The sequence below is a fragment of the Bos mutus genome, chromosome 7 (assembly GCF_027580195.1).
Source record: "Bos mutus isolate GX-2022 chromosome 7, NWIPB_WYAK_1.1, whole genome shotgun sequence".
NCBI lineage: Eukaryota > Metazoa > Chordata > Mammalia > Artiodactyla > Bovidae > Bos > Bos mutus.
The window spans coordinates 56832791-56852912 of record NC_091623.1 but is presented as its reverse complement, the minus strand read 5'-3'; the positions used below and the strand labels follow the sequence as shown (position 1 = coordinate 56852912).

The following is a 20122-nucleotide window of genomic DNA, read 5'->3' as shown; positions in this document are numbered from 1 at the left end:
TGGACTCCCCTGGGTTCTGTTTTGCTGAGGTTGGCTTCAGTTTGGTTTCCAGAGTCCAGGATTGCCAAGCACCATTTGAACTGGAGCAGAGAAGGAATGGATGGTGTTTCAGTAGGACCAGATCTCTGGGTGGTTTGGGGGTGCCTCTGCTGGCTGCAGGACCCCAGAGATCCTGTACTCCACCAAGCACCCTTTCTGCCAAGACTGATTTCTGTGGCTTGCTCTTTAAGAATCCTGACACTCTGGGTGATGGTGTTTGTGGGTGACAATGTCACGGCAATAAGGGAAAGGTGTAATGGTAACAGGAGGCCACACGAATGTCCCAGGCAGGGGAGCAAACCAGAAAACAGCAAGGTGTCGGCTGGATGGGAGACAAGGAGGTGACGGCAGAGGGGGACGCTGACGGGTCACCGTGTAATAGGAATCTGGCAGTCAGTTGGTGTTGACGGGGAAACCGTGACTTGCTCTGCCCTTGTGGCAGTGTTGGGGGTGGCATTGGCAAGCTTGGGAGGAGGGTAAGAGCGCCCACATGGCTTCACGATGGTGTAATGTAGTGAGTGACCCTGTCGGTAAGGGGCAGGCATGCAACAGACTCGTGCAGTGGAAGGCAAGAGGGCACACCAGCAGTGAGGAGGATCCAATGGCAGCAACAGCCCCTGCTGTCACGGTCCCTTTTGTGTGTCACTAAGACTTCCAACGGCCCCACACTGCCTCTGTCTCACCACACCTGACCAGTTGCTCCTCCCCTGGTTTCCAGAGAGCAGGTGGGGGGAATTTTTTGTTTTTATTACTTATTTATTTTTGATTGCACTGAGTCTTTGTTGCTACAAGCAGGCTTTCTCTAGTTGTGGCGAGCGGGGGCTACGCTTCAGTTGTGGGGCTTGGGCTTCTTATTGCTGTGACTTTCTCACATGGTGGAGCTCTAGGCACGTGGGCTTCAGGACTTGTGGTGCACAGGCTTAGTTTCTCCGCAGCATGTGGGATCTTCCTAGATCAGGGGTCGAACCTGTGTCCCCTGCAGTGGCAGGCAGATTCTTATCTACTGCACTACGAGGGAAGTCCAGGTAGGGAGAATTCTAGAAGGAATGGCTGCCTGATGCACCAGCCTTCCATGGGGCTTAGCCATGGAGGTATTGGTCGTGCGTGTCCCCAATGTGGGACCGTCCCTCCCCACCTTCCACATGTAGGCTGGGCTGTTTCTGGGGCAGCAGGAGCCTAGCCCAGTGCCCGTGTAAGACATATTTGGTGGCTGAAGAACAGACCAGGGTGGACCTTGGCAAAGGAGCCTAAGAGAGACAAAGGCGTTCTAGGAAAGCTGACTCATCCTCGGCAGCCCCTGACCCTTCCCACACTGGAATCCCATACCTCTGTCAACTTGATCTTGGGGTTCCTTCCCTAGCCACTCTCCCCACATCCTACCACCCCTCCTGACCCTCCTCACGGGCCCCAGGAACTCTGTTTCAGCCAGGATGTCCTCAATCTTGTCCCTAAAGTTTCCCTCTGCCTCATGCTCCTCCAGCCCAGCCCCGGAGCTCTCACTGCTCTCCAGACCAGTTCTAGTTCTCCCCATGGAGAACCTTCTAGAGTGACTCCTCTTCCTGGGAGCCCATTAGGGCTCACCTCAGGGGTGGGGCATAGCCCCTCTTGTCCATGATCTGCTGCGCAGGCTCCTGGCCCCTATTCACCCCTCCAGCCTCTATTTGTCCTCTTTCCCTTTCTCCCCTCCCTGAAAGCTCCAGTCTTACTCAGTTCCCACATGTTCCACACACTCCTGTTTTTGGGCATTTGCCTGTCCTACCCTCTGCTTTTCATGGGTGTTCCTTTCCACTGAAGACTGATGCTGAAGCTCCAATACTTTGGCCACCTGATATGAAGAGCCGACTCATTGGAAAAGACCCTGATGCTGGAAAAGATTGAAGGCAGGAGGAGGAGAGGGTGACCGAGGATGAGATGGTTGGATAGCATCACTGACTCAATGGACATGAATTTGAGCAAACTCCAGGAGATAATGGAGGACAGTGAGTCGACATTACTTTGCCAACAAAGGTCTGTCTAGTCAAAGTTATGGTTTTTCCAGCAGTCATGCATGGATGTGAGAGTTGGACTATAAAGAAAGCTCTGAGTGCCAAAGAATTAATGCTTTCAAACTGTGGTGTTGGAGGAGACTCTTGAGAGTCCCTTGGACTGCAAGGAGATCCAACTAGTCCATCCTAAAGAAAATCAGCCCTGAATATTCGTTGGAAGGACTGATGCTGAAGCTGAAACTCCAATATTTTGGCCATCTGATGTGAATAACTGACTCATTTGAAAAGGCCCCGATACTGGGAAAGATTGAAGGCAAGAGCAGAAGGGGGAGACAGAAGATGAGATGGTTGGATGGCATCACCAACTCAATGGACATGATTTTGAGCAAACTCTGGGAGATGGTGAAGGACAGGGAAGATTGGAGTGCTGCAGTACATGGGGTCGCAAAGAGTCAGACATGACTTAGCGACTCATCAACAACAGCAACAATTGAGCCTTCAAGACTCCCATTCCCAGGCAGAATGCTTCTTTCTTTCTTGCCCTCCTAGAGTCCTTCTCTCTGGTCCAAGACTATCATAGAGTCAGGTCTGTCTCTTGGGACCTGTATTGGGAGATTATAAGAGTTCTCTCTCTCCTAGAGTTTTTTGGTGATGAAATGAGATTATATGTGGGACTTCTCTGGTGGTCCAGTGATTAAGAATTTGCCTTTGAATGCAGGGGACTTGGGTTCCATCCCTGGTCAGGGAACTAAGATCCCACATGCTTTGGAAAAACTAAGCCCTCATGGCCAGCAACTAGAGTCTATGCATTGCAAAAGAAGATTCTACACGAGGCAACAAAGATCCTGAGTGCCCCAACTAAGACCTGATGTAGCCAAATAAATAAGATAATGTGTATGAAACTCTTAACAACATGCCTAGCCCATAAGCACCTGCTAAATATTACCTCAAATGGTTATTTGCTATTTATTTTTTACATTCCAGAAGTGCTATGATGGAGGCACCATCAGCGTAATCAGTTTAGGGAATTCAACAGGGTAAACTAATTATTTTGGCATGGGCAGGGGATTTTTGAACTGGACTTTGCCCGATGCATAGGAGTTTGCTGAGGGGACTAACAGCCTCAGGTCCAACAGCTTCTGACTAATCTCCATATCAAGGATGGCAGGTGGTGTCTGTTCTCAGAGGTGGGAAAGCAGTGGGGAAAGCTAGAAATTTTTGTTTGGGATCTGAGTTCCAGCTAGAGAGCAAAAATTCTGAAATTCAACTTCTGTGACAGCTGGAGAAGCTGAGGCTCAGAAGGGCTAGACCTTTGGACTCTTTAAACTCTTCGTTTTGAGAATCAGATTAAAAAAAAAAATGCGGACCTCCTTCCCAGAAAACGCATCTCTGGTCAGCTTTTTGCCTACATTGTTAGGGGCTTCCGGAGCTTAGTCTAGTTAAGAATCCAGGCTCCAGGTAGCCAGGTAAGATTCCCCAGTCACCCTTGGAATTCTCCGGGTTCGAGGGAGAAGGCGGAGGCTCGGGGAGAACACAGGAAAGAGCCTCCAGGTGAGTCCTGGGACCTTTCAGGCTGGATCTCTTCCAGGCCACACCAAATCACAGCCCCATCTTAGGGCCACCACCAGCTCAATTTCTACCCCAAAACGCGGTCCCCACAGCCTCCCCGCGCCCCGTCTCAGGCAGCGCCTCGGGTCTGTACTCCCGCCCCATCCCATTTCTTCAGCCCCTCGGAGTTTCACCCAGAGCCCCAAGCCCTCCTCCAGCTCCAGCCCCTCCCCGAGGCCCGGGATCTGAGCCTCCGGCCCCCCGCCCCGGGAGCTTCTGAGGTGCAAACGCGCCCTCCCCCAGCTCCTCCCGCCCTCCGACCACCCCCCCCCCGCCCCCCCACCCAGAGTGGCAGCTCTGGGCTGGGAACTCAGCGGGGTCGGCCTCTCGGTTTCGCGATCCCGCCCCGGGCCCCCCGGCGCCGCGCCGAGCGGGCCCTCCGACGCCGAGCCCCGCGCGTCCGCTTGTCTCGCCTGCCTCCACGCGCGCCGGCTGGCAGGTAAGGGACGCGCGGGGCCAGGGGCAGGCGGAGGAACCGGAGAGCAGCGGGTGGGGGGAGGCCGAGGCAGGAGGAGGGGGCCGGGGCGACGGAGGGGGAGGGGATTCCTTTGTTTGCAGCCGGCGGCCCCGGCCCCAGCCCCCTCCCCTCCCCGCGCTCCTCTCGGCGCCGGCGTTGGGGCGCGGGGACCCGGAGGCACCGGAGGGGCTCGGTCCAGGGTGCGAGCGCGGCCAGACCCACACCCGCAGGTGAGGGCGGGACCGAGCCTGGTGGCGGCTCCCGGGCCTCTGTCCCGGGCCCTGCCCGGTGGAGAACGCGGCCCGCGGGCTCGGGGGGCGCGCGCGCCCTCCCCACTAGCCCCTACACCTCGTTCGCGGATCCTGGGATTCCTCGCTTTCCGCCCCTCCGGTTACCCCCACCCCTCTGCCGCCTCGTGGAGAGCGCGCTGTCCCATTCATTCCATAAGCTCCTGGGCGCGGTTCTCAGAAGCAAAGTTGAGGGGTGAAGGAGGGAGCTGGGTCAGGCCACGCCGGAGACGGAGGTCCCCCGGGCCCCGAGGCTGCGTAGAGAAGGCGTCCTCCGAGCGCAAAACAGCCTGGACGGCTTGGAAGCCAGAAGAGAGTACCCTTGACTAGTGGGGCCAACTTTCTCGCCTCCCCGCCAGAGGTGACAAAGGTCTTTTCCTTTTCCGAGGACCTGAAGACCACCTGGTCAAACTCTCATGGCCCAGAGAGGGGCAGCCACCAGCCCAAGGGCACACAGCACACTCCCCATCCATTCTGCCTCCAGACCCAATTCCTTTCCTCCCTAGTGCAGAAAGCTGGACTTGAAAGGGGCCCCGTGATGGCCACTTGGTCTACCTTCTCTTCCCCAAGGGCCCAGCTCCCATCCTCCTAGCCTTTGTCCAGTCCTCTCCCTGCCAGGAGTGACTGTGTCCCCATCCCCTCCCTCCCGTCCTTCCAGGTTCCAGAGAGAACCAGGCACCTCCTGGAGCGTAGGGTCCCCTTGATTTTCTTTCCCCTCATCTCCTCTGCCTGGACTTCAGCTCCCACTCAGCCCCTTACTAAATGTGTGTTGACCTCAGTTTGCTCCTCTTTGAAGTGGGCGCAATAGCTGTCCCTTCCCTGCTGGACAGAGGGGTGTTCTTGCCAGTGGGAAGTTCCAGTCTGTGCCCCAGAGCTCCTGCAATCCTCCTTAGATGCCTGGCCCAGCCTCCTCAACTGCGTACTTCCTCTGGGGCCCTTATATGCCCTCCTGCACGCTGGCATACGTCCACTTCTGTCCTTGTTTCTCCCACTTAGAGTCCTACAAGGGCTCTCCACTGCCCTGACCTACAAGTGGGAGCTCCAGTACACAGGTATGCCCTCCTGAAACACCGCAGCCGCCACCCTCCCCTCCTCTCCACTCAAAGGTCCAAGGTCTTCTTGCCTTTGCTCCCAGGGTGCTGTCTCTGCCTTGACACCCTCCTCTCAGTTGACGCCATCACTGAGACATCACACCTCCTCCGGGAAGCCTCCCCTGACGGTTCACCTGCTTGCGGGTTGGGGTTGGATGCCTCCTTGGGCCCCCATTAGCACCCAGTTTCTCCATCCGGGCAGCCTTCCCACCGCTCCTGGTTCTCCTGGGTGCCCAAGGGCTTCTTGGGGTTGACTCCGCCTCCTCTCCGCAGCCTCCGAGGGACGTATCATGATTCTGGAGGGTCCGTGCTTGACAAGGAGAGGAGCCAGCCCCCTCACCGTGGCCTGGGGCCCTCTGGCTCGGCTCCTGCTGGCCTGGACAGCCCTGTTGTGCGTGGGGGGTGTCCAGGGCCGTTGGGATGGGGCTGTGCAGCCTGCCAGTCTCGGAAGTGTGCGCAGGCGTGGCAGCCCTGGCTTCTTGCAAGGGTGTGTGGTACCCGGGATGCTGAGAGGCCCCTGGGATCTGGGCTGGGCCTGGGCTGGGCCATCCTGCTGGGTGGGAGAACGAGGCCCAGGGGACGTCCAGCCAGGTAGGGGCTCACCTGCCTCTCCTGCTCTCCTGAAGGCCTAACGTGTGCGGCTCCCGCTTTCACGCCTACTGCTGTCCTGGCTGGAGGACGCTGCCCGGTGGGAACCAGTGTGTTGTGCGTGAGTGCCGCTGCCTTCTGGGGGGCTGGGGGCGGGGGTGTATGGAGTTAAGCCATGGAATTGGCCTTGCCTGTGTCCTCAGGCTCCCAAGCCACCCAATCATGTTTCTTTGCCTTACAGCTTCCCTGTGTCTGTCTGCTTGTCAGTCTGTCTGTCTTTCTGTCTTGGTCTTTCTCTAAGTCCCTGTCTCTGTGTCTATCTCTGTCTGTCTTTTTCTCTGTCTCTTTTTGTTTCTCCACCCACACCCCATTCTAGTGGGTCTGGAATCTGACTCTGTTCGCAAGAGACCTTCCCTCTCACCGCCCCCCTACCCCAGCACAACAGCCAGCATACCAGTACCCTCCAACTTCTGTCCTTACTGCTCAGTGATTCGGGCCCAAAGAACACCTCTGTCTCCCCGCGGCTCCAGCAGAGCTTCGGTCCTCCGGGCCCACAGGGGGTGGGGATGGTAGAAGATTTGAATCCTGGCCTTGACCGCCGCCTGCTGCCCTCCAGCCATCTGTAGGCACGCCTGTGGCCAGGGCTTCTGTTCCCGACCCAACCTCTGTGCCTGCGCTGATGGGAAGCTGGCCCCCAGCTGCGGGGTGAGCCGAGGTGAGCAGGAAGTGATCCCCCACCCCAGGGGCGGGAAGAGGAGGTGAATGGCTTCTGGAAGCCTCTGGAAGTTTCCAGGCTGGTTTTGCTGAAGGACCAGAGCCAGGCTGGACACTTCTAATCCCAGAGCCTTGAGCAGGTATCTCAGGGCTTTCCTGTGTGTGCCCTGCTCCCTGCTCACAGGGTCAGGGTGCAGTGTGAGCTGTATGAATGGGGGCAGCTGTCGAGGGGAGTCTTGTCTGTGCCAGAGGGGCTACACAGGCACCGTGTGTGGGCAACGTAAGTACCCCCCATGCACACCTGGGCTTGGGACCCCGGAGGCCAGGTCTCTGCTATCGTCTGCCTACTGCCCACCGGTCCCTCTTCTGGGACCAGGATTGGAGGGGACACACTCATTGTTACAATCTTATCCCTCGGTCTGGGCTGGGTTGCGGGGATTCCTGTGTGAAGAAATGCTCACTCGGGCCTCAGCTCCCTCTACTGTTGGGGAACCTCAGGCCACCCCCTTCCCTTCCTCCACAGCTGTCTGTGACCACGGCTGCCACAACGGGGGCCGCTGCATTGGGCCAAACCACTGTGCCTGTGTGTACGGCTTCATGGGGCCTCAGTGTGAGAGAGGTACCAAGCTGAGCATGGGGAAGGGGTCAGCAGGGAAGGGGCACTTCCTGAGATGTGGTTGGACCCCTGGAGGGTCCAGTAGACCTCCTCTCTACTGTCCTTGCTGCTCAGAAGGACAGAGAAACTGTCTACTCCCAGGAAGGAAATCAGGGAGGGCTTCCTGTAGGAAGGGGTAAGTTGGAGTTCATGAGATGGACAAGGCCCCTTATGCTGCACCCCTACTGTCAAAGTGACCCCACAGGCTGAGGTGGGAGGAGTCACCTGTTGCGAGACTGTCACCCAGGCAAAGACAGTGGTTGCAATGAGAAGTTGGATGCAGGGCGGCAAGGGAAGGAGACAGTGATGAACCTCAGGTGTGCTCTGAAAACTGAGGGGCAGGTGGGTGCAGGGAAAGGCAAGACACTCAGGTTGTGTTGGCTGAGGAACCTGTGGGTCACCAAGGGGGCAGCTGGATACCCAGGTCTGGGGCTGCCACATCTATGGGATCTGAAGCCCCATGGATGTTTGAGGTTCTTGGGGAAGAAAAGGGGGGCGTGATTTAAGGGTCCACCAAAGAAATGGAGCCCAGCCACCAGCATCTGGGAAGGAGAAGGTGAAAAGGAGTGTGTGGCGATGGGGATGCCCAGGCCAGTGAACCACCAGAGTGCCTTGCTTGGCCAAGGAGCCCAGAAAGGCAAAGACGGGAAGAGCCCTGGGACTGATCCCAGCACGGGGGCTGCTGCTGAGGCCCATCTGTGACTGGAGCCAGTTTGGGGAGGGTATAGCCACAAATCAGAAGCTGGAGGGGCTATGGGTTGCCTGGGTTCCAGGGTGGGCTTTGGGAAACTGGATTTGGCAAGAAAACAGAGCTGGAATTTGGGCTGACAGAGGGGAGCAGTCAGGGTGGCTGAGGGAAAGTGAAGATTAGTGGGGAGGGTGAGAGAGGAGGGGCCTGGTGTGGGGGCTGGGAGGTGGGGGCCCTAGACAGAGGCAGGGCTGGGTGCTAGGCAAGAATGAGTGGGGATTCCAGGGTCCTGGGAGGCTGAGGTGAGAGTCTGGAAACTCTGTTTTGCTTAGGGAAGTCAGGCCTGTGTCAGAGCTCCTCTCCATACGGGCCTGGGGGCTGGCTTTGGCTTCTCCTTCTGGGAGGGGCTTCCCTTGGTCCAATGCCAGCCCCTTGATTGGAGCCATCTGGAGCATGGAGCCAGGAAGTCACATCTGGGCCCATGCCCGGTGGTGGGGGGACTGATGAGACCACCTTCGGCTGGCGGGGATTCAGCGATGAAGAATTGTAGGTTCAGAGCATTTGGTGGATGCTGGGTCCCTCCCGGAGTCTGGGAGATTCGGCAGAGCCGGAGGTTGCTCAGGGATGGGACCAGCTCTCTAGCAAAGCGTCCGTGGGTCCCTGCCCAAGCCTGCAGGGAGGGTGGGCCTGGGGGAGGCGGGGGGGTTCTCCAGACATGCTCTGAGCTCTGTAGGCTTGGAGGTCCTGGCTTCTGTTGGAGGTTGGTTGCACATTGCTTTGGAGAGAAAGGGTTTTGAAAGATGAATAGGAGTTCATCAGGTAAGGGAAGGGAACAGTATGAGTAGAGGCTTGGGGTCAGGAAAAAAAAAAAACAACCTGGTGTGTTGGTATAGGGAGGCTGGGAAGGTGGCCACAGCAGTAGTCCAGGCCAGAGAGGTGGAGGCCTGTGCTGGGCCTGATGGGATGGAAGTGCAGAAGGTAATGGGGGTGGTGGGGCAGGTTGAGGCCAGCTGCCACATCCATCTGCCCTGCAGACTACCGGACGGGGCCCTGCTTTGGTCGAGTGGGCCCTGAGGGGTGCCAGCACCAGCTGACAGGCCTCATCTGCACCAAGGCGCTCTGCTGTGCCACTGTGGGCCGGGCCTGGGGCTTCCCATGTGAGCTCTGCCCAGCTCAGCCACATCCCTGCCGCCGGGGCTTCATCCCCAATATTAACACGGGGGCCTGCCAAGGTAAGTAGAGGGGGCCAATATGTGAGGACAGAGGTCCTGGGAACCAGGGCTGAGTGGGAGCCCTTGGCAGCTTTGGTTTCCTCCTCTGACGGGCCTCTCATCCCCTTGCAGATGTGGATGAGTGCCAGGCTGTGCCAGGCCTGTGCCAGGGGGGCAGCTGTGTCAACACTGTGGGTTCCTTTGAGTGCCGCTGTCCCACTGGACACCAGCTCAGTGAGAACAGTGCCAAGTGTGAAGGTGGGTGATGAGGAGAGGTTGGGACCTCCTCTCTGCTCTGCTCTGAGTGGCTCAGTCTCCCCCTGAAGGGAGGAGGAGGAGGTGGGATAGGGCTGGTGGGGACCCTGCCTGGCTCTGACCCAGCATTGATCTGTATAGATGTGGATGAATGTCTCAGTGTGCCAGGCCTCTGCTCCGGGGGTGACTGCACCAACACAGTTGGGAGCTACGTGTGCACCTGTCCCCATGGTTATGCCAGCAGCCTGGACGGCACTCGCTGCCTAGGTGAGCCAGGGCTCGGGGTAGGGTAGGGGGCTGAATGGGCAGATGCCAGGTAGGAGACAGACCCCTTGCTCATCTATCTCTGCAACCTTCTGGCCCTAGGGCTTCTCCAGCCCTTCAATTTCTATGTCCTTCTGTGTTTTTGGACCCTGGTTTCCATCCCCTCAGAAATTCTGGCTCCTTACACTTTGGTCTTTATGCTCTCTTGACCCCAGTCTGCAAGCCCCTCTAGCCCCCATCTCTAAGGCCTTTAGCTCTCTGGTCTCTTATCTTGGTCTCCTGGCTTCAGTGCATTCCCCCTCCCCCATGCCCCTCTACCCCTAGGACTCTATGTCCTTCTGGCTTACTGGGTGGTTGTCATTCTTGCCTTCCTGGCCTCTGTTTCTATGCCCCTCTGGCCCTCTGCCCCTCTAGCCCCCATCTCTATGCCCCTCTGCCCCTCTAGCCCCCATCTCTATGCCCCTCTGGTTCTCTGTTCTCCATCCTCCATCTGTATGTCCTTCTGCCCACTGGACTCACTGGCCCCAGTCTCTGTATCCCTCTTTCCTCTCCTGAAGACTTTTAAAAAAGTACCCATCTTCCCCTACACCCTGTCTTTGAGATAACTGAGGCCCTGAGAGGGGAGGTTTGCTTGAGCCAAATCCACATGTAGAAGAGATAGTTACCCACACACAGCTCCCCAGACCCCTCACCCTGCTGCCACCAAAGTGGAGGCCTCTGGTCTGTGCCTCTCCCTGGATACCCACCCTCCTGTAATCCCCCACACCCCACCTGGCTGGGGCAGGGGGATCCTTGGGCTCTCTCTCTCCATCCTGTTGTCTTGATGAGCTGCTGGTTAGACTTTAGAGGCGGCTGACAGGGCTAGCCAGAAACACTTGTGATGCGGTATGGGCAGAGCCTAGGTTTGGTGAGACAAGGTGGGCTTGGCAGGTCTCCAGCACCACCTGGGCCCCTCAGGCTGGATCTCTACTAGGCAGGACCGAGAATGTTGTGTTTGGTGTTCTGCCAGTGTGCCGTGGCCAGTGCCAGACCTATTTATTCCTCCACCTCTTGGGACCATCTTGGTTGGCATGGTGACTAGCTCTGGGCACGTCCCCTGGACTGTGGGGGCCTTCCCCAGCTACTAAATAGAGGAGCCTAGATTTGAATCAAGGTCAAGTGTTCTCTGAAAATGAGCTTGCAATTCAGTCCTGTGTTCCAAGTGACCCAGGGCAAGTTCCTTAACCTCTCTGCTTAGCCTCAGCTGCCTTATGTGTGAAGTACTGGCAGTACTTACCCATTTTACTGTTCACTAACTCAGTCATGTCTGACTCTCTGTGGCCCCACGGACTGCAGCACACCAGGCTTCCCTGACCTTCGCTATCTCCTGGAGTTTGCTTAGATTCGTGTCCCTTGAGTTAAGGATGCCATCCAACCATCTCATCCCCTGTCACCCCCTTCTCCTCCTGCCCTCAATCTTTCCCAGCATCAGGGTCTTTTCCAATGAGTCAGTTCTTCACCTCAGGTGGCCAAAGGATTGGAGCTTCAGCATCAGTCCTTCCAATGAATATTCAGGGCTGATTTCCTTTAGGATTGAGTGGTTTGATCTTCTTGCAGTCCAAGGGACTCTCAAGAGTCTTCTCCAGCAGCACAGCTCAAAAGCATATGGAGAGGGTTATATATTTATGGAGTGATTCACCCAGGGGTGGAAGTAGGGGTACTAAGTACACATTCAGAAACACAGGGGAGCAGAGAAGTTGGGTTTGTGACCACTTCGCAGAGCCTGATCACAGTAGGTGCTTAATACTTGGATTTTGTCTTGTCCTCCCTACTAGAAAGGCAGCTGCTTGGTCAAATACCCTGGGGTTCAGGAACCTGGCTTCCTATCCCTCCTCACTCTCCAGCAGCTGTGTGACCTTGAACAAGTCTGATGACCTCTTCTTGCCTGGGCAGGCACAGCCGTGGTAGAGTGCCAGGGATGATGCTGGAATTGCAGAACCCTGACTCCTATTCATGCACCTGGGGGACCCTCCCGCCCCCGCTGCCAGGTGCATGGGGGTGTGTCTGGGGAGGTAGAAATGCTAGCCGTTTTCTCAGCCTTGGGCAGCTCAGGGGTGGCTACAAGGGCCCTCCATGCCGGTTGGAGGGGTTTTTCCACTGTGGGCCACTGGCTAACATTTGTGGATTTTCAAACCTAAAAATATGCTCTTTTAGAGTCAGAACCCAAGAAATCTGATCACCGAATAAAGCCGTCAAGACATCACAGTGGAAGTGTGTCCGTGGTTTTTGTAGCTGGAGAGCTTCTGCCTCAGTTTCCCCAGGGGCTGCAGCTATGAGTCTGCCAGTCTGCTCCCCTGTTGTTCAGTTGCTCAGTTGTGTCTGGTTCTTTGAGACCTGGTGGGCTGCAGCATGCCAGGCTTCCCTGTCCTTCACTCTCTCCCAGAGTTTGCTCAAACTCATGTCCATTGAGATGGTTGATGAGTCAATCATCTCATCCTCTGTTGCCCCCTTCTGCTCCTGCTCTCAATCTTTCCCAGCATCAAGGTCTTTTCCAGTTGAGTCAGTTCTTCTCATCAGGTAGCCAAAGTGTTGGAGCTTCAGCTCCAGCATCAGTCCTTTCAATGAATATTCAGGGCTGATTTCCTTTAGGATTGAGTGGTTTGATCTTCTTGCAGTCCAAGGGACCCTCAAGAGTCTTCTCCAACACCACAGTTCAAAACCATCAATTCTTTGGCATTCAGCCTTCTTTGTGGTCCAGCTCTCACATCTATATATGACTACTGGAAAAACCATAGCCTTGACTAGATGGACCTTTGTGGGCAAAGTAATGTCTCTGCTTTTTAATATACTGTCTAGGTTGGTCATAGCTTTTCTTCCAAGGAGCAAGCATCTTTTAATTTCATGGCTGCAATCACCATCTGCAGTGATTTTGGAGCCCAAGAAAATAAAATCTCTCACTGTTTCCATTGTTTCCCCATCTATTTGCCAGGAAGTGATGGGACCAGATGCCATGATCTTAGTTTTCTGAATGTTGAGTTTTAAGCCAGCTTTTTACTGTCCTCTTTCACTTTCGTCAAGAGGCTCTTTAGTTCCTCTTCACTTTTTGCCATAAGGGTGGTGTCATCTGCATATCTGAGGTTATTGATATTTCTCCTGGCAATCTTGATTCCAGCTTGTGCTTCATCCAGCCCTGCATTTCGCATTATGTACTCTGCATATAATTTAAATAAACAGTGACAATATACAGCCTTGACATACTCCTTTCTCAGTTTGGAACCAGTCTGTTGTTCCATGTCCGGTTCTAACTGTTGCTATTTGACTTGCATACAGGTTTCTTTGGAGGCAGATCAGGTGGTCTGGTATTCCCATCTCTTGAAGAATTTTCCACAGTTTGTTGTGATCCACACAAAGGCTTTGGTGTAGTCAATGAAGCAGAAGTAGATGTTTTTCTGGAACTCTCTTGCCTTTTCTATGATCCAATGCTGTCTAGGTTCATCATTAGCTTTTGGTCCCCTGGTCCCTCTTCAAATTAAAAGCCTCTTGGGTTTCTGCAGAATGCCCAGGGCTGGCAAGCGAGACCACCCAGCTACAGATTCCAGCATCTCTGTTTGAGCATCCAGCTTGATTTCCCATTGAGGCAACCCCCCTGAACCTGGGGTCTTCCTCAGTGTGGTTGAATATCCCAGGGAGCTTACTAACAATGCCAGTGTTCAGTATGGGACACTATTGCTTGGCATGAGCCCTCCTTCTCTGGGGTAATTTGGAAATCTTGGTTTATTACCTCTTGGTTTAAACTTGGTTTAATCCTGTCAGTGAGGATCGCCCATGTGCCAGATAGAGTGCACTCTGCAACATTTTTCTGATATGAGTGCCCTGAGCATCTCTGGTCCGTGGATGGTGAAACTGAGGTGCAGAGAGGCAAGGAGGTCTGTCCTGCAGATGGTGCTGGTGGAGCTGGGATGTGCAGCCTGGTAACTGGTCCTCAGGGTTTCCCAGGTGACTCAGCAGTAAAGAATCTGCCTGCCTGCCAATGCAGGAGATGCAGGTTCGATCCCTGTCTGGGAAGATCCCCTGGAGGAGGGAATGGCTAGCACTCCAGTATTGTAGCCTGGAGAATCCCAAGAATAGAGGAGCCTGGTAGGCTACAGTCCATGGGGTCGCAAAGAGTCAGACACGACTGAGCAGCGACTGAGCACACATGAACGGTCCTCCCTACCCCTCCCACCCCGCCCCCTGCTGCAGACCACCGTGCTGGCACTTGCTTCTCGGTGCTGATTGCAGGCCGCTGTACTGGAGACCTCTCAGGCCACTACACCCACAGGCAGTGCTGCTGTGACAAGGGCAGGTGCTGGGCGGCTGGCCCAGCCCCTGAGCTGTGTCCTCCACGAGGCTCTGGTGAGTGGCTGGGGGTGCCTCCCACCTTCCTCTACCCCAGAGCTCAGCCTGCAGGGTGGGGACCCAGGGGTACAACCGAGGCTTAACTTCCAACCCCACTCCCTTGCAGATGAGTTCCAGCGACTGTGTGCCCTGGGGCTCCCGCTCCTGCCTTCCTATCCAGGCCCCTTCCCCAGCCTCCCTGGCTTCGGATCCAGTGGTGGTGTGGGTCCTGGCCCAGGGCTGGCACGGCACAGCCCCCACGGCTCCAGTGGTCGTCAGGTTCCCAGCCTGGGCCTTGGAGATGGCAGCATTGGTGAGGACTTGGGAGGAGGGGTCCAAGACCCCTCCAGTGGAAAAGGGGATCCAGGCCTCAGGGTCTGGACTGGGCTTTGGAGTGGGGGTCGTGGCCTGGGCAGTGGGGATGGGAGTACTGACAGTGGTCTGGGGGTGGGGGCAGATTGGAGATCCCAGCCTTCAAGGCCAAGTTTGAGCTTTGGGTGAGGGTCTAGGGCTGGAACTGGAGAAGGAAATGACAACCCACTCCAGTATTCTCGTCTGGAGAATCCCTTGGACAGAGGAACTTGGCGGGCTACGGTCCAGGGAGCCGCACAGAGTCAGAGACGATTGAAATGACTTGGCATGCACACTAGGGCTGGAATGGGGGTCCGGGGTCTCAGGCAAGTGGAGCGTCTGAATTTAGGGCAGGACGCTGGGCTATAATGGGAGAGCCTGGCCATAAGGGCTCTGAGTATGTGTCTGAACCCAGAGGTGAGGCCCACACCCAGGGGCCCAGCCCTCAGTCAGGCACCCGCCCCCCTCCGTCGGCTCCACCCGCAGGCACAGCCACACTGAACCAGACCATCGACATCTGCCGGCACTTCACCAACCTGTGTCTCAACGGCCGCTGCCTGCCCACCCCTTCCAGCTACCGCTGCGAGTGTAACGTGGGCTACACGCAGGACGTCCGGGGGGAGTGCATTGGTGAGCGGTGGCTGGGCGGGGGTGGGGGCGCGCCCTGCCAGACTCGGGCTCAGAGTCCTCTGCCCGCAGATGTGGATGAATGTGCCAGCAGCCCCTGCCACCACGGAGACTGCATCAACACCCCCGGCTCCTACCGCTGTCGGTGTCACGAGGGTTTTCAGGCGATGCTCACCAAGCAGGCGTGCCTGGGTATGGCCGTCCCTTGGAAGTGGGGGTGCCAGGGGGCCTGGCTGGTGGAGCCTGCATCTCTGGCCCGAACTGGAGTCTTGGGGGTGCTGGGAGGACGCCTGCTGACCACCCGCCTGCCTTACCCCCCACCCCCCAGACATAGATGAATGCATCGCCAGCAGTGGCCTCTGCCATCACGGCCGCTGTGTCAACACGGAGGGCAGCTTCCAGTGTGTCTGCAATGCAGGCTTTGAGCTCAGCACTGACAGCAAGAACTGTGTGGGTGAGTTGAGGGTGGGCAGGTGGGGAGGGGGCTTCTGGGCCTCAGTAGCTGCCTTTTAGTGTCTCCTTACCTCTTTTTAAGAAAAAAAAATATTTATTAATTTATTTGGCTGCAGCAGGTCTTAGTTGTGACATGCAGGATCTTTGGCTGTGACATTCGAACTCTTAGTTGAGACGTGTGGGATCAGTTCTCTGACCAAGGATCGAACCCAGGACCCCTGCATTGGGAGGGAGCTTGGAGTCTTAGCCATGGGACCACCGAGGGAGTCCCTACCTTGCTTCTCGCATCTTGCCACTCCTGCTCCATTACTCCATCCTGTCTTTGGATGGAGCCTCTGCTTCCCTTCCTGAGCCCAGCCAGCCCATCTGAGAGCCTTCCTGTGGTCTGTCCACTCTCTACCCATGCCTTCATTCTCCTCTTCCTTGGAGTCAAGTGACTCCCAGGAAGAGGCCTCTGGGGTAAGACTGTGCTGTCTGCTTCTGCCCCTGACAAGCCCCTCATCTGCCTCCAAGAGAGGTGGGTCAGGACCATGGAGAGCTCCTTGGTCTCAGATTCCCTGTGGGGTATGGGGGGTGCCAACTAAACTCCCCATAGCTTGTGGGGGCCACTAGGGATCCCCTTTGTCCTCTTCTGTCACCCTGTCTGAGACCTGCCTTAATCTTCCCTCACTGGGAAGGATTTTTTTCCTTTCTGTATTCATTCTTTTTTTTTTTAATTTATTTTTTTATTGAAGGATAATTGCTTTACAGAATTGTGTTATTTTTTTGCAGAGTGTTTACTTTTTATTATTAGATAGATTTAGAAAGTTGATTATCAAATGAGCTGTTTTCTTAGCATTAATGTGAAGTACAGTAATTTATTTCCACGCATAAATCATTATTTTTATTTACATTGTTTTTTATTAGTTAGATATCACCTACTGAAATTAATTTTTATTTATTTTTGGCTGTGCTGAGTCTTCATCACTGGGCACAGGCTTTCTCTAGTTGCAATGAGCAGGGGCTGCTCTAGTTGCTCTGCATGCACTTCTCATTTCAGTGGCTTCTCCTGTGCTCTCTCTGTGGAGCACGCGCTCTAGGGTGCACAGCCTTCTGTAGTTGCAGCACATTGGCTCAGTGGTCGTGGCTCCCAGGCTCCAGAGCACAGGCTCAGTAGTTGGGGTGCATGGGCTTAGTTGCTCCACGGCATGTAGGATCTTCCTGGACCAGGAATTGAACCTGTGTCTCCTGCATTGGCAGGCAGATTCTTCACCACTGAGCCACCAGGGAAACCCTGTACTGAAATTAATTTTGATTAATTCTAATGATTAATTCATTGTTTCACATTTTACCATCAGATCTTTAATGTTGCCTTCAGATCTCTGCATAGTCTGTAACCAGTAAGAGTTGATGAAATCATTAGTTTGGTCTTTTTATTTTCTTTTGATACATATAAACTTTTTCATTAATTTTTTAAAGTATAGGTGATTTACAGTGTTGTGTTAGTTTCAGATGTATAGCAAAGTTTCAGATTCTTTTTCTTTATAGGTTATAAAATACTAAGCAAAGTTGCTTGTGCATTCATTCATTTTTAAAGACCCTTTTAGCTTCTGTATAGCTATGTAACTCTCATACCATAAAAGTAGCCTCTTAAAGTGTACATTTCAGTGGCTTTTAGTACAAGCATGACCACAGTCTAAGTTTAGAACCTCTTCATCACCTCCTCTGCATTGGCAGTCATTCCAGAATCATCTATCCTCCTTCCCTGCCCCCACCCCCACCCCTCAGCAGACTAGTCTACTTTGTGTCCCCATGGATTTGCCTGTTCTGGGCATTCTGTATAAATGGAATCGCACACTCTGTGGCCTTTTGTGACTGGCTTCTTTCACTGATGCATCACATTTTCAGGATCCGTCCATGTGGTAGCACGTGTCAGAATGCCATTCCTTTTTATTGTCAAATGCCATTCCATTATATGAGCAGACAACATCTTGTCTCTACCGGCTTCAGCTGGTGGCTGTTCGGGTTGTTTCCGCTTTTGCTGTTATGGATAGTACCGCTGTGGAAGCTCACCTGCACAGTTAGGTGTGGACCTTTTATGTATTCATTATGTTTTTTCCCTCCCTATCTCCATTTCTCCCTCCCTCCCTTTCTTCCTTCTTCCTGCTTCAATCCTTTTTTATTTAACACTGTACTTTGGTAAACAAATCATTTCTGCACTGCACCGACTGCCGCCTTTTAAATTAAACTATTTTTCAAGAGGGGGTTTTTGGAAAAAAATGTTTATTTATTTGGCTGCATCAGGTCTAAGTTGTGTCATGCAGGATCTTTCGATGCCGCAGACAGCCTCTTGGCTCTGGTTAATGGGCTTCTCTCTAGTTGTGGGATGTGGGCTCCAGAGCACGCAGGCTCCGTAGCTGTGGCACTCCAGCTTGGCTGCCCCACCACAAGTGGGATCCAAGTTCCCTGATCGGGGTCTAACCAGAGTCCCTGGCATTGGAAGGTGGATTCTTAACCACTGGACCACCAGGGAAGTCCCTAGACTATTTTCTTGTTAGCTGATGGGTTTTGCCCTTTCCTTTTTAAATGCAGGTACGATTCACACAAGATAAATTTAATCATTTAAAAGTGAAAATCTCAATAATTCCCAATGTTGTGCAACCACCTTTCTTTGTTTTTTAAATAGCATTTTTAAAGGTTTTTAAAAATAACATGTATTTCTTAAAAGTTAACACTTGCACAATAGGAAACCAAAAAACACAAGCAAAAAGCTAAAGTCATCCATCAGTACAAGCAGTTTACTGTTTGCTGTGTCCTTCCAGGTCTCATTTGTGTATTTACACAACTAAGCATCCATGTTTATGTATTAAAGATCATACAGTTATATATTAATAATGAATATCATGATGTGTGAAACAGCATTTTTAAGTGAACAATTTGGTGGCATTTAGGATATTTCCAATGTCACGCAACCACCATCTCATTTATGCAATTCTTTTTTTCATTTTTAAGAATTATGGGACAATTACACAGTGTAAAATTGACCATTTTAACTCTTTTTTTCCATTACAGTTTATTGTAAAATATTGAATATGTTCCCCGTGCTATAGCGTAGGACCTTGTGTATCTATTTCATATAGAGTAGTTTGTATCTTACCCTTTGTAAGGGAACAATTCGGTGGCATTTTTGTACATTTGTAATGTCATGCAACCACTACCTAATTTTTTCAATTTTTTTGCATTTTTTATCGTGGCGAAATATACACAACTTTTTAATTGTTTTGGATGCTCTAGCTTTTCATTGCTGCTCACAGGCTTTCTCTAGCTGTGGCGCATGAGCTTCTCATTGCAGAGTATAGGCTGTAGGCACTCGGGCTTCAGTAGTTATGGCACATGTGCTTGGTTGCCCCTTGGCACGTGGGATCTTCCTGGACCAGGGATAGAACCTGAGTTCCCTGCATCGGCAGGCGGGTTCTTTACCACTGAGCCACCAGGGAAGTCCCTACATAACATGTTTATCGTCTTAACCATTTTTAAATGAATAGTTTGGAGGCATTTAGTGAGATGTTGTGCAGCCACCACCTGACTTATTTAAAGGACTTTGAACACCTATTCATGGAGCACCTATGTGTGCCAGGAGGGAAGATGCAGATATGAGCTAGTGGTGCCAGTTGGCCCCAGGGGAGTTCACAGTCCTGCAACCTAATACCCATGCCAAACTAGTCTCTGACAGCCATGTCTCATCCTATCAGGCTCCCACAGCCCCGGGAGCAGTTCCTGGAAACATGAGGGCCGGGCTGGTCTACCTGGCAGGACTGGCCCAATGAAAGGGTGGGTGCCAGGACCCTGCAGGGACCCAGCCTCTCCTGGTATCCCCAGACCACAACGAGTGTGCAACCACCACCATGTGTGCCAATGGAGTGTGCCTGAACGAGGACGGCAGCTTCACGTGTCTCTGCAAACCCGGCTTCCTGCTGGCACCTGGTGGCCGCCACTGTGTGGGTGAGAAACTGCAGGCTGGACCATAGGGGAACCCATGGGGATGGGGAAGAAGAGGAGAGGGGAGGTAGCAAGGGCGGGTGGGGGGTGGGGATGCAGTGGCTGGGACCCATTGCAGTGCCCCCTGCACGACCCCTGCAGACATTGATGAGTGCCAGACGCCAGGCATCTGCATGAATGGTCACTGCACCAACACCGAAGGCTCCTTCCACTGCCGCTGCCTTGGGGGGCTCGCGGTGGCCGCCGATGGTCGAGTGTGCGTGGACACCCACGTGCGCAGCACATGCTATGGGACCCTTGACCAGGGCTCCTGCGCCCGCCCCTTCCCTGGTGCTGTCACCAAATCTGAGTGCTGCTGTGCAAGCCCGGCCCATGGGTTTGGGGAGCCCTGCCAGCTGTGTCCCCCCAAGGACTCTGGTGAGAGCCTCAGCTGCCCCACCCCCATGAACTTTCCACGGCCCCGCTTTCCTTTAGTCCTTGCTTGTGGTTTATAACTGCGGGGGGCAGGAGGGGAC

General features: G+C 54.1%; 1 protein-coding gene across 1 annotated transcript in view; it reads left to right on the top strand.

Annotated features, from left to right (window-relative positions):
• Positions 1-3984: 3984 nt before the first annotated feature.
• FBN3 (fibrillin 3) overlaps positions 3985-20122 on the top strand; it is a 70411-nt gene continuing 54273 nt past the window's right edge. The window contains exons 1-17 of the mRNA XM_070373776.1: positions 3985-4071; positions 5373-5428; positions 5741-5954; positions 6094-6176; positions 6672-6770; positions 6954-7049; positions 7293-7388; positions 9147-9344; positions 9456-9581; positions 9720-9845; positions 14064-14216; positions 14326-14511; positions 15036-15179; positions 15249-15368; positions 15505-15630; positions 19488-19610; positions 19749-20024. Coding sequence (XP_070229877.1) covers positions 5758-5954; positions 6094-6176; positions 6672-6770; positions 6954-7049; positions 7293-7388; positions 9147-9344; positions 9456-9581; positions 9720-9845; positions 14064-14216; positions 14326-14511; positions 15036-15179; positions 15249-15368; positions 15505-15630; positions 19488-19610; positions 19749-20024 — 2149 coding nt within the window. The 5' untranslated portion in view covers positions 3985-4071; positions 5373-5428; positions 5741-5757. The remainder of the gene's footprint in view (positions 4072-5372; positions 5429-5740; positions 5955-6093; positions 6177-6671; positions 6771-6953; positions 7050-7292; positions 7389-9146; positions 9345-9455; positions 9582-9719; positions 9846-14063; positions 14217-14325; positions 14512-15035; positions 15180-15248; positions 15369-15504; positions 15631-19487; positions 19611-19748; positions 20025-20122) is intronic.